This window comes from Petromyzon marinus, unplaced genomic scaffold (assembly GCF_048934315.1).
Source record: "Petromyzon marinus isolate PM22_M1 ecotype Great Lakes invasive population unplaced genomic scaffold, UKy_Petmar_22M1.pri1.0 PM_G_Scaffold_20, whole genome shotgun sequence".
Lineage (NCBI taxonomy): Eukaryota > Metazoa > Chordata > Hyperoartia > Petromyzontiformes > Petromyzontidae > Petromyzon > Petromyzon marinus.
Genome location: NW_027422762.1, coordinates 1,882,256 through 1,896,753, shown reverse-complemented (window position 1 = coordinate 1,896,753; position 14,498 = coordinate 1,882,256). Strand labels below are relative to the sequence as shown.

The 14,498-nt window shown below is 44.1% G+C and overlaps 1 protein-coding gene across 1 annotated transcript; it reads left to right on the top strand.

The window, feature by feature from the left end:
- The first annotated feature begins 5,099 nt into the window (after positions 1 to 5,099).
- Positions 5,100 to 12,502, top strand: LOC142912408 (uncharacterized). The gene is made up of 2 exons (XM_076060592.1): positions 5,100 to 5,299; positions 10,732 to 12,502. Exon 2 carries the CDS (start codon positions 10,760 to 10,762, stop codon positions 11,510 to 11,512), a length of 753 nt encoding a protein of 250 aa, XP_075916707.1. The 5' UTR covers positions 5,100 to 5,299; positions 10,732 to 10,759; the 3' UTR covers positions 11,513 to 12,502.
- Positions 12,503 to 14,498: the final 1,996 nt, after the last annotated feature.

The window sequence follows — 14,498 nt, the reverse complement described above, 5'->3', positions numbered from 1 at the left end:
GCTCGCCACCTTTGTCTCTCCACTCCCCACTATTACTTCGCTTACTCCGCACTCAGCGACTCCGCACACAGCGACTTCACACTCAGCGTCTTCACACACAGCGTCTTCACACTCAGCGTCTACACACACAGCGTCTTCACACTCAGCGTCTTCACACTCAGCGTCACCACACACAGCATCTACACACACAGAGTCTTCACACTCAGCATCTTCACACACAGTGTCTTCACACACAGCGTCTTCACACTCAGCGTCTTCACACTCAGCGTCACCACACACAGCGTCTTCACACACAGCGTCTTCACACTCAGCGTCTTCACACACAGTGTCTTCACACACAGCGTCTTCACACTCAGCGTCTTCACACACAGCATCTTCACACACAGCTTCTTCACACTCAGCGTCTTCACACTCAGTGTCTTCACACACAGCGTCTTCACACTCAGCGTCTTCACACACAGCGTCTTCACACTCAGCGTCTTCACACACAGCGTCTTCACACACAGCGTCTTCACTTTAACATAGCCATTTCTGTGACCAGTCACAAGCTAATCACTCAGCTATTTCAATGCTAAATTCTATGCTAATTCCTTTGTCAAGGGGTGCCTCTGTGGATGTGTAGGCTTTGACTTTAACATAGCCATTTCTGTGACCAGTCACAAGCTAATCACTCAGCTATTTCAATGCTACATTATATGCTAATTCCTTTGTCAATGCGCTCTGTTTCTTCTCACACAGCTTAAAGGTCGCGGTCTGAGCTTGGCTGTGTTCGCTCCAGCGCTGTCCTCCAGACAGTCTCGTCCCTTCACCTGATGAAGGCCGCTTGTGTTGTGGCCGAAAACGTCGTGAGAATTTTATTGTGTTATTTTATTTTATCAATTTATTATTTTATTCTCATTCTACGTGGTGGTGACTTTACCGAAAGAACCAAAGAAGATGAACCTGAGCGTGGTGACGTCACCACGCAGCATTCTCTGGTCTGTAAACGGATGAGACTAGGCCATCAAGAAGGACTTCTCTGGTGTAGGCTGATCAGTTTCAAAGACATTGTATATATAATTATCAGAGCATGTTTGTTTGCATGTTAACAAGTACGTGGTAAAAGCAGAACTTGATTCCTTGAAGAAGGTTTCTAGTTGGTGTTTGAACATCTTAACAATGGAATGGAACTTTCTACAAACAAACTGAGGGCACCCCAATGGGCTCCCCCCTATCTCCGGTTATAGCTAACATTTTCATGGAGAAATTTGAGACTGACGCCATCCAGACTGCCATTCTGCACCCAACCTTATGGAAAAGGTACGTGGATGACACCTTTGTCATCTGGCCACATGGCCGGCCTGCTCTAGACCAATTCTTCGACCACATAAATTCCATACACCCAGCCATCAGATTTACCATGGAAGTCGAAATAGATGGCAAGATGCCTTTTTTGGATGTCCTAATTAAAAAGAGACCTGATGGTTCAATGAGCCACTCTGTCTACAGGAAAGCTACCCATACGGATGCTTATCTGAAACCGGATTCCCACCACCATCCATCACAGAAGAATTCTCTCATCAAGAGTATCATAGAGCCCAATGCATATCCGACCAGGAACACATAGGCAGTGAACTCAAGCACGTACACCAAGCTCTTAAGGCTAATGGTTACTCCGACTATACAATCCGCAAAGCTATCACTCAAACCATGAAGAAGGACCCTCTTGAGGAGCCTTTCAAAACCATCACTTTACCCTACATTGCGGGGATCACAAAAAAGATCTCCAAAATCTTGAATAAACACAAGATCCAGGTCCGTTTCAACACATTACATAAAATCGGTGATCTGGTTCCGTCTGTAAAAGATGTGATTCTGGACATACAGTACCCTGGTGTCTACAAACTAAGTTGCCTCTGTGGTAGTAGTTACATTGGAGAAACCAAACGCCACATCTCGGACCGCATTCGTGAACACAAAGCAGACCTTAAACACGGTAGGACCAACACCTCGGCCGTGGCAGATCATTGTTATAATTCAGTAGGCTCACATGACATTGACTTTTCCAAGACAGGTTCTTTGTAAGCCATCTGGCTACCATGAGAGATTCGTTCATGAGGCTATCCACATATACAAGCACAGAGACAATTTCAACCGAGAAGATGGATTCTGGCTTAGCAATCATTGGAAAGATTTGATAAACCATTTCAGGTCTTAATTGATTGTTCACGCTTACAGTGGCTTTCAGACAGCATACATTAATTTTTCGTCTCCCCCCTCCTCTTTTCAGAAAATAGATGGACTAGTCCTTCTAAATAAACTGCCAAATCGCTGCGCTGGCATTTTTTAAATATAAATAAATAAATACACCGGTTTAAATAAATAAATAAATGCGAAACCGGCACACCTGATGACGACCGTTTGTGTTATGGTCGAAACGTGATAATTTTCATTGTTTTATATATATTTTATTATGTTATTGTTTCCCTTCAATAATAAAATATATATAATATATACTTTATTATTTTTTTGTTTCCCTTCAACGTGACTTTACTGAAAGAGCTAAGAATATGAGTTTATCAATCTACATGATGACGACGATGATGATGATGAGGTTGTCAATCTCCATGACGATGATGATGATGACGAGTTTGTCAATCTCCATGACGATGATGATGATGAGTTTGTAAATCTCCATGATGATGATGATGACGATGAGTTTGTCAATCTCCATGACGACGATGATGATGACGAGTTTGTAAATCTCCATGAAGATGATGATGATGATGAGTCTGTCAATCTCGATGACGATGAGTTTGTTAATCTCCATGATGACGATGATGATGATGACGAGTTTGTAAATCTCCATGACGACGATGATGATGACGAGTTTGTCAATCTCCATGACGACGATGATGATGACGAGTTTGTCAATCTCCATGACGACGATGATGAGTTTGTAAATCTCCATGACGATGATGATGATGAGTTTGTAAATCTCCATGATGATGATGATGACGATGAGTTTGTCAATCTCCATGACGACGATGATGATGACGAGTTTGTAAATCTCCATGAAGATGATGATGATGATGAGTCTGTCAATCTCCATGACGATGACGATGAGTTTGTTAATCTCCATGATGACGATGATGATGATGACGAGTTTGTAAATCTCCGTGACGACGATGATGATGACGAGTGTTAATCTCCATGACGACGACCTCCAAGCCTCGTGGAGCCTCCAGCAGCCCCCGTTGCCATGGCCACGGGCAAAACCACTTGAAGACTTCAACCCGGGGGTGGTGGTCGACATCGGGCGGTGGCAGCGTTCAGTGGCGATCATCTGCGTTGTGTCTGGCATTTGCGTGAGAGAGAGAGTTTCAAGTTTTCAAGTTTCATTTATTAGGTATAGCCCTGTGAGCCATGCGGCTCTTAAGTCAGGTGCAACCGCAACAAACTAAATTTGAACACAGAACATCTTAAAGCGACAATGCGTAACAGAAACATTCTGGAATAAACCAGCAAATATTCCACGCAAAAAAACATGTTAAAACGCTGTGTGTTAAAATCAATGTGGTGCAAGCCAACAACAACCATAAGACAATTTAGATTAACCATATGTTTTCGAATCACCAAAATAAAGCTGTAAAAACAATGTAACAACAGTAATCATAGGAACTGTGAATTTAAATTTAACAATAAACGATATACATAACACGTACGACAAAAAAACTGCAGCCATAGCTGGCAGCACGACACTCCCAGTGTATGATGTGTGAGTGAGTCAGCAGCAGAGTGAGTGAGTGTATGATGTGCGAGTCAGCGTATGAAGAGTGAGTTAGTGAATGATGTGTGAGCGAGTGTATGATGTGTGAGCGAGTCAGTGGCAGTGTGAGTGTATGATGTGTGAGTCAGCGCACGATGTGTTAGCGCATGATGAGTGAGTCAGTGTATGATGTGCAAGTGAGCCAGCAAACAATGAGTGAACCTGTGTATGATGAGTGAATGGGTCAGTGGTTGTGCGAGTGTATGATGTGTGAGTGAGTAAGCGCATGATGAGCGAGTCAGTGCATGATGTGTGAGTGAGTCAGTGCATGGTGTGAGTGAGTCAGTGTATGATGTGTGAGTGAGTCAGTGTATGATGTGTGAGTGAGTCAGTGCATAATGTGTGAGTGAGTCAGTGCATGGTGTGAGTGAGTCAGTGTATGTGTGAGAAAGTCAGTGTATGATGTGTGAGTGATTCAGTGCATGGTGTGAGTGAATCAGTGTATGATGTGAGCGTGAGTCAGTGTATGATGTGTGAGTGAGTCAGTGCATTGTGTGAGTGAGTCAGTGTATGATGTGTGAGTGAGTCAGTGTATGATGTGCGAGTGAGTCAGTGTATGATGTGTGAGTGAGTCAGTGCATGGTGTGAGTGAGTCAGTGTATGATGTGAGAGTGAGTCAGTGTATGATGTGTGAGTGAGTCAGTGCATTGTGTGAGTGAGTCAGTGTATGATGTGTGAGTGAGTCAGTGTATGATGTGTGAGTGAGTCAGTGTATGATGTGTGAGTGAGTCAGTGCATGGTGTGAGTGAGTCAGTGTATGATGTGTGAGTGAGTCAGTGCATGGTGTGAGTGAGTCAGTGTATGATGTGTGAGTGAGTCTGTGTATGATGTGAGAGTGAGTCAGTGTATGATGTGTGAGTGAGTCAGTGTATGATGTGTGAGTCAGTGCATGGTGTGAGTGAGTCAGTGCATGATGTGTGAGAAAGTCAGTGTCGGCTCCCTCTGCTTGCGCCATCGCCCCGCCCCCCCCCCCTTGACTCCATCGGCCCCCCCAGCTCCGTCGCCCCCCCCCGACTCCGTCGACCCCACCTGGCTCCGTTGCCCCCCCGGCCCCCCCAGCTCCGTTGGCCCCCTCGGCTCCGTCGGCCCCCTCCGTCGGCTCAGACACGGTCAGATATCTTCCATGGTAGGTTGGCAGTCACCTTTAAGTGCAATAAAAAATAGTTATAATAATTGTAACAACAATGAAAATAGCAATGACAATCATAATATTACTGACAAGGATGATTGTAAACGGGGTTACACCCCTACCCCCCCCACCACCTCCATTCAACATGGGTTGACCCACGGGTGACCGCCCGATGTTTTGTAAACAAGTTTTACGTTGAGGGGGTTGTTGGTTATTGATCCCCTCGGACGTGGTGAAGGAGTTTAAAGTTCTCTGCTCGACTCGGCAGAATCGGCGTCTTGGGAAAGGCGACGTTGAGCTGAGAGCCTTGGGAGGAGCGAGAGAGTCTCTTAGCACGTGGGGGAATATCGTCACCCAAAAAAGTAAGAATCGTTTAAATGTGTCTTTGTGTATGTGCGGCGGTGAAGAGCTTCATAGATAATCGGATTTCTTCCGGTAATAAATGTTCTCATGAAACATCCTTAACCTATAAGTTAAACGTAATTGAGGATTCAGGCTTCGCCTAGTAACAGGTTAGTAGGCCTCAAGCCTTAGGCCTAAAGGTTTAATCTTTAATTTGTTCACCCACCTAAGGTGTTTAATAATTTAATTATACAGAGATCGTTAGATGGCAAATCTTCAGTCACCCCTTAATCTGTAAGTGCATTTTTAACTAATTAGAGGATTCTCACGCCGAAGGCTTCGCCTAGTAACAGGTTAGTAGGCCTCAAGCCTTAGGCCTAAAGGTTTAATCTTTAATTTACTTACCCACCTAAGATGTTTAATAATTAAATTTTACAGAGATCGTGAGATGGCAAATCTTCAGTCACCCCTTAAACTGTAAGTGCATTTTTAACTAATTAGAGGATTCTCACGCCGAAAGCTTCGCCTAGTAACATGTTAGTAGGCCTCAAGCCTTAGGCCTAAAGGTTTAATCTTTAATTTGTTCACCCACCTAAGGTGTTTAATAATTTAATTATACAGAGATCGTTAGATGGCAAATCTTCAGTCACCCCTTAAACTGTAAGTGCATTTTTTTTTACTAATTTGAGGATTATTGTATGAAAATGTTGATGTAAATAATAAAATTTAATTTAATTTTATGCGTAATTATCCAAAGTTATGTTAATGTTTCAATTATGTGCATAAATTATGCTAAGTGGAGCTTCGTTGCCCAGGGTCGTATCATCAATCGGCATCATACAATTAATTGTATGAAGTTATGCAGGTGTGCTGTAAGTATGCCAGATTGAGCTCGGCTTTGTTGTCTAGGTTCGTATTATCGATCGCTATGATACAATTATTCTCGCTTTAGCATTTACTGATTATGTATTAGTGTGTTATCTCAGGTCTCCAAATTCAAATCTCACCGCAGGATACAGTTCTTGTAATTAAGAATTAACTTAGGAAATAAACACTCAAACACTGCTGTGTTAAGCAATTTTAATTTCTAAACAAAACTTTAACACTCTAATATGCGAATTCTTATGCTTGAAATTGTCAACACAGTATTCCAGGAGATGTTCCCCTCATTGATCCATACATTTAACCCTCAATAATCACGTTTGTTAACTGGGTACCAGAACAATTGATTACTTCCTCAGAGTAACACGATCATATACGGCGATAGGGAACAAAACTCCTTAAAAATTCGTGCAACGATATTCATACGAAGGCAATAAAGAAACATGTCCTGAAGGCAAAGTACACGGTAATTAATGCATGAGCAAGATTACGTAATTGCGAAATGTCTTGGAACAAGGGTGTGTGGCAGTACGCCTGCTTCAGCAAATACTCATCAATTGGCTAAGGCTTCATGGATTCATACATTTAACCCTCAATGATCACGTTTGTTTACTGGGTACCGGAACAAACGATTGCTTCATCAGAGTAACATGAGCATATACGGCAAATACTAATAAAAGTCCTTCTTAGCTCTTTCGGTAAAGTCACGTTGAAGGGCAACAATAAAACATATATAAAACAATAAAAATTCTCACGACGTTTCCACCATAACACAAACGTCGTGAGAATTTTTATTGTTTTATATATATTTTATTATTTTATTGTTTCCCTTCAACGTGACTTTACCGAAAGAGCTAAGAATATGAATTACTGTAGTCACGAAAGCTTTAAATCAAAAGGAATAAAAGTCCTTAAAAAATTCATGCAACGACATTCACACGAAGGCAATAAAGAAACTTATCCCGAAGGCAAAACGTATACGGCAATGAATCCATGGGCAAGATTACGTAAGTTAACGAAATGTTGAAACCATGGTGTGCAGCAGTAGGCCTGCTTCAGCAAATACTTATTAATTGGCTGAGGTTTCAATACATTCACGGGCCAGATTCTGTGATCAAAGGAAGATTTCAACGCAGTGTTCTCCCTGTGAGTGTGTGAATTTGTAACTTATGTTTTTAAACGTTTAGTTTTCATCAATGAATTCGTTGATAATATTTATGCAAATCAAAAAGAAACATAACTACTAAAAATACTTCTACACGACCGTTTCCCCGTAACCCAATGGCAACCGTGTTCTTCGTTATCAGTTGATACTTGACGCACTTATCATGAGTCTTCTTAGTAATGATTCGTGTATATGTGTTGAGTGGGCATGGTATGGGTTGAGTGGGGATGTGTTGTTGATCAATTATTTGCGTCAAGCAGATGCCAGGTGATGCGTTGCAATGTGTGGCGGCGTGCATGTCATACGGATAGCTGGGTTCTCTCACACGGGCGGCCGGAGTTCGGTCCGCAGCCAGTCCGAAGAGTCGGCACGACGCGATGATCCCGTCTTCAGGTAGCACCCACAGCTCTTCCGCTGGCAGCTGACACCCTTGCTTGGTGCGCGCCGGCTCCGGCTCTCTGGCGACGAACGATGCTTTCGTTCGTCGATGGATGACGCTGGAATTCTGGTCAGCTTAGCTCGAACTGCAGTGGCTCTTGTGAGTCGACGCCCAGAGCAGAATGATTTTCGAGCGATACTTCTTCGGACGGCGCTGAATTCGCACGGCGTAGCATGTCACTACTCGGCGAGCCTCACCATCCTGGATGAGTTGCGGAGTCTTCTTCTGCGTCGGCGGTGATCTCCTGCGTCGGTGGCTGGCTGTTATCTTCGGTAGCTGGTCATCTTCGGTAGCTGATGATCGCCGTCTTCTGCCGCTGGTAGCTGTGTTGCAATGTATGGCCCGTGTCTCTCTTTTTATGCCAAAATTTCTTTCTCTACTCGCCTTCTCACAAAGGACCGGAACTTTCTATGATCTCGCTCTGTGTTGTGGGGGGGGGGGGGGGAGTTGTATGTGTGTCCGTGTGTGTGTCATTTATTAAGCCATCTGTGTCTCTCCCCAAGCCATCTTTTCATCTGTGGAACACAGATGCCCCCCTGCAATACAAGAGTAATTTCCCTCGCTCTGGGCGTTACATTCTTTGCTATGCCGTGCTGCGGGAAGACAAAGACGGTTGGGAGGGTCTTTTCCTATGGGATACAGTTTATCTTGGTTGTGTGTGACCTATTTCGCCTCATCTTTTCTGGATAACCCTCGGTTTAATAATGCATAATTATTATTTGGTTAATGTTTCCCAAGATTTGTGATTTAACATTGTAATCACCACGTATTTCTTAGGGGTTTTTTTTTTATTTCGTCCCCCTGTCAGTATCCGCGGACCCGTGCTGTTATACTAGAGTAATTTATTGGTGTCCTCAGTTTTAGAGGTATAACTTAGTTTCGGTTAAGCTTCTTGACTGCTGGAATTAATTTCTATGGTTTTTGTAAAGTCACGTAAATGGCAAGATGTAGTGTAATTTAAGGTGAATAACGTTAGTATCAGTATTATGTACGAGAAGTAATACCCACTATGTAGATTGTAGTCTGTTTTTTTATCGTAGCGAGTGTGTAGATTCCTATAATGTCAACTTATTCTTTAAAGCTTTCGTGACTGCAAGGATTCATCTTCTTTGGTTCTTTCGGTAAAGTCACGTAGAATGAGAATAAAATAATAAATTAATAAAATAAAATAACACAATAAAATTCTCACGATGTTTCGGCCACAACACAAGTGGCCTTCATCAGGTGAAGGGATGAGACTGTCTCGAGGACAGCGCTGGAGCGAACACAGCCAAGCTCAGACCGCGACCTTTAAGCTGTGTGAGAAGAAACAGAGCGCCTTGACAAAGGAATTAGCATTTGGTATTACCTTAGAGTCGCGGCTTTAAATCGAAATTTAACCGCCTCTACGGGGAGGGATTCCACATAACCTTAAGATCATTCAACAGACTCCGGGATAAGAAGGCTCAACTAATCGAGTCTCTCACCTTTCTGAAGAGATGCCGCGACTCTAAGGTAATACCAAATGCTAATTCCTTTGTCAAGGCGCTCTGTTTCTTCTCACACAGCTTAAAGGTCGCGGTCTGAGCTTGGCTGTGTTCGCTCCAGCGCTGTCCTCGAGACAGTCTCGTCCCTTCACCTGATGAAGGCCACTTGTGTTGTGGCCGAAACGTCGTGAGAATTTTATTGTGTTATTTTATTTTATTAATTTATTGTTTTATTCTCATTCTACGTGACTTTACCGAAAGAACCAAAGAAGACTTATTCTTGTTGCTGAGTTTTGTCCTATTTCGTCTGATGTATGTGTGTTTGTTCTATTTTATTGTGGTGATGAGATGTCTCATCAAGGCCTGGCTCCTTCCTTCGCGGTCGGGTGTCGCCTTTGTCTATCTCGGTGGGAGTCGTGTTCTCTCCCTTTGTCGTTTTATTGCTACCGCATGTGGCTGGGAAAAAAGGCGGCCGATAGGCTTCCTCTATGGAATCCTTTTCTCTCGGTCCCGTGATCAACCCATCTCGCTCCATCTCCTCTGGGTGACCCTTGGCTTAACTCTAATAATCATTATTTGGTTTATGTTTTCCAAGATTCATCTTTAATCTTTAATTTGTTTACCCACCTAAAGTGTTGTTAACAACTTCACTGATTTTGAAATAACAAAAATATTTTTTTAACACAAAACATTTTTTTGTTATTTTCTTTGAACCTATCTAAGTGACTTTACCGAAAGACCCAAGAATATTAAATGACCTCGTTTAATAATGATAATTATCATGACAGATTAAGAACAATAATGGTAACAATGATAACATTAACAATAATGAACAATAAGGATAACAAGGATAATTTTATCAATTTATGATAATCGTAATGATGATAGCAATGATACGGATACTGATAATACGGATGATCGTGATAAATATATTATAACAAAACAGATAATGACAATGATACGGATACTGATAATACGGATAATCGTGATAAAGATATAACGATACAGATAATGACAATGATACGGATACTGATAATACGGACAATCGTGATAAAGATATAACGATATAGATAATGACAATGATACGGATACTGATAATACAGACAATCGTGATAAAAATATTATAACGATACAGATAATGACTGATACGGATACTGATAATACGGATAATTGTGATAAAGATATTATAATGATACAGATAATGACAATGATACAGATACTGATAATACGGATAATCGTGATAAAGATATTATAACGATACAGATAATGACAAGGCACCTTAATTACTCTCACGCAGCTTAAAGGTCACGGTCTGAGCGTGGCTGTGTTTCACTCCAGCGCTGTCCTCGAGAAAGTCTGGTCCCTTCACCTGATGAAGGCTGCTTGTGTTGTGGCCGAAACGTCGTGATTTTTGTTGTTTTATTTTTTACCTACATGACTTTACCAAGAGTATGATAATAACTCTTATATTTTATTTTAAACAAACCCCCCGCCCCCCAGGAAAGAGAATGCCGTGAATGTTGAAGCAATGGATCTTCCAGACGACGTGGAGACTCACCACGTCGGCGGCGGCGCTCACACCCAGCTCCACTTAGCCCAGCGGAGCGTTACCTTGGAAGGGCTTTGTGTGGTGGTGGAGGAGAAAGAGGAGGAGGTGGAGGAGGAAGAGGCGGAGGAAAAGGAGGAGGGACAGCAGGTGGAACGTGACCCGTGGGATGAGTTAGACAAGCTGGAGTGTGCCTCGTGGGATGAGTTCGACAAGCTGGACGATGAGGTGCAGCGTGTCCTGTGTGATGAGTTAGACGAGGTGGGGGAGCGTGTCCTGTGGGATGCGTTTGACAAGGTGGGGGAGCGTGTCCCATGTGATGAGTTAGACGAGGTGGGGGAGCGTGTCCCGTGGGATGAGTTAGACGAGGTGGAAGATGAAGTGCAGCGTATCCTGTGGGATGAGTTTGACAAGGTGGGGGAGCGTGTCCCGTGGGATGAGTTTGACAAGGTGGAGGAGCGTGTCCCGCGTGATGAGTTAGACAAGGTGGGGGAGCGTGTCCCGTGTGATGAGTTAGACGAGGTGGGGGAGCGTGTCCCATGTGATGAATTAGACGAGGTGGGGGAGCGTGTCCCGTGGGATGAGTTAGACGAGGTGGAAGATGAAGTGCAGCGTATCCTGTGGGATGAGTTTGACAAGGTGGGGGAGCGTGTCTTGTGGGATGAGTTTGACAAGGTGGGGGAGTGTGTCCCGTGTGATGAGTTAGACGAGAGCGTGTCCCGTGTGATGAGTTAGACGAGGTGGGGGAGCGTGTCCCGTGTGATGAGTTAGACGAGGTGGAGGACGTAGGCTACAAGTGCTCTCCCATGGAGTCGATTGGAGACGAGGCTTTGCCGTGTTCCGACGGAGGGGACCCCTGGGAACGGATCTTTGACGTCGCCTCCGCCGTGACCTCCTCCACCGCCTCCACTTCGACGTCGTCGACTCTCGGAGGTCTCCCCTCGGAGGCCATCGACGACGCGACCCGAGGGGGCTCCTCCTGGACAGAGTCGGATCTCGTTATTTTCAAGCTGATAGAAAACGCCTGGCGTGGCGGCGGCGGCGGGGACGACGACGATAGCCTCGGGGAGGTCGCGGCCGCGTCTCCCCGTTTGACTCGGGGTGCAAGATGGAGGAGAAGTGAAGCCAATCACCAAGGCAGGGAACTCCTCTACTTACAAACATCACTTCAGATAATCCCCTACTTATGAACGTTACTGCGAGGACTTCCCTACTTACAATCATTACCGCAGATACTCCCTTATGAGCATCGCCAGAGGGATTCTTCTATTTACTATCACTGCTGCAGGGATTCCCTTACATTACCGCAAGACGCCCCTGTTTACAAGCATTACTATAGAGACGCCCCTACTTACGAACATTACTTCAGAGATTCCCATACTTAAGAGCGCTACGACGTGGATTCCCCTACCTACGGACATCACAGCATGTACTCTATGTACGAACATTACTACAGGGACTTCCTTACTTATGAACATTCGACTTACGAACTTTCAGAGATGCGAACAAACCTGGTCCGTATGTCCACTTGCAGCTGCTCGTACCGAGAGTCGTAAGTTCAACCGGCGCGCAACAGATGGTGGTGGTGGCATCTACAGCGAGGGAAAAAAAGTATTTGATCCCCTGCTGATTTTGTACGTTTGCCCACTGACAAAGAAATGATCAGTCTATAATTTTAATGCTAGGTTTATTTGAACAGTGAGAGACAGAATAACAACAACAAAATGCAGAAAAATGCATGTCAAAAATGTTATAAATTGATTTGCATTTTAATGAGGGAAATAAGTATTTGACCCCCTCTCAAGCAGAAAGATTTCTGGCTCCCAGGTGTCTTTTATACAGGTAACGAGCTGAGATTAGGAGCACACCTGTCCACAGAAGCAATCAATCAATCAGATTCCAAACTCTCCACCATGGCCAAGACCAAAGAGCTCTCCAAGGATGTCAGGGACACGATTGCAGACCTACACAAGGCTGGAATGGGCTACAAGACCATTGCCAAGCAGCTTGGTGAGAAGGTGACAACAGTTGGTGTGATTATTCGCAAATGGAAGAAACACAAAAGATCTGTCAATCTCCCTCGGCCTGGGGCTCCATGCAAGATCTCACCTCGTGGAGTTGCAATGATCATGAGAACGGTGAGGAATCATCCCAGAACTACACAGGAGGATATTGTCAATGATCTCAAGGCAGCTGGGACCATAGTCACTAAGAAAACAATTGGTAACACACTATGTCGTGAAGGACTGAAATCCTGCAGCACCCGCAAGGTCCCCCTGCTCAAGAAAGTTTGCCAATGAACATCTGAATCATTCAGAGGACAACTGGGTGAAAGTGTTGTGGTCAGATGAGACCAAAATGGAGCTCTTTGGCATCAACTCAACTCGCCGTGTTTGGAGGAGGAGGAATGCTGCCTATGACCCCAAGAACACCATCCCCACCGTCAAACATGGAGGTGGAAACATTATGCTTTGGGGGTGTTTTTCTGCTAAGGGGACAGGACAACTTCACCACATCAAAGGAACGATGGACGGGGCCATGTACCGTCAAATCTTGGGTGAGAACCTCGTTCCCTCAGCCAGGGCATTGAAAATGGGTCGTGGATTGGTATTCCAGCATGACAATGACCCAAAACACACGGCCAAGGCAACAAAGGAGTGGCTCAAGAAGAAGCACATTAAGGTCCTGGAGTGGCCTAGCCAGTCTCCAGACCTTAATCCCATAGGAAATCTGTGGAGGGAGCTGAAGGTTCGAGTTTCCAAACGTCAGCCTCGAAACCTTAATGACTTGGAGAAGATCTGCAAAGAGGAGTGGGACAAAATCCCTCCTGAGATGTGTGCAAACGTGGTGGCCAACTACAAGAAACGTCTGACCTCTGTGATTGCCAACAAGGGTTTTGCCACCAAGTACTAAATCATGTTTTGCAGAGGGGTCAAATACTTATTTCCCTCATTAAAATACAAATCAATTTATAACATTTTTGACGTGCGTTTTTCGGAGTGTTTTGTTATTCTGTCTCTCACTGTTCAAATAAACCTACCATTAAAATTATAGACTGATCATTTCTTTGTTAGTGGGCAAAGGTACAAAATCAGCAGGGGATCAAATACTTTTTTCCCTCACTGTACATCTGTTGAACGTGAATAACCAGTGACATCTACATCTGTAGAACATGTAAAACCAGTGGCATCTACATATATAGAAAATGAAGAACCAGTGGCATCTACATTTGCAGAACATGAAGAACCATTGGTATCTACATCTGCAGAACGTGAAGAACCATTGGAATCTACATCTGCTGAACGTTAAGAACCAGTGGCATCCACATCAGTAGAACGTGAATAACCAGTGGCATCTACAGCTGCAGAACATGAAAAACCAGTGGCATCTACATCTGCAGAACGTGAAGAACCAGTGGCATCTACATATGAGGAACGTGAACCAGTGGCATCTACATCTGCAGAACGTGATGAACCAGTGGCATCTACATCTGCAGAACGTGAAGAACCAGTGGCATCTACAGCTGCAGAACATGTAGGATCAGTGGCATCTACATCTGCAGAACGTGAAGAACCAGTGGCATCTACATCTGTAGACTATGAAGAAGCAGTGGCATCTACATCTGCAGAACGTGAAGAACCAGTGGCATCTACATCTGTAGAATATGAAGAACCAGTGGCATCTACATCTGCAGAACGTGAAGAACCAGTGGCATCTACAT

Bases quoted from the DNA above. Each gene is read 5' to 3' on its own strand.
- LOC142912408 (XM_076060592.1), top strand. From the start codon at position 10,760: ATGGATCTTCCAGACGACGTGGAGACTCACCACGTCGGCGGCGGCGCT.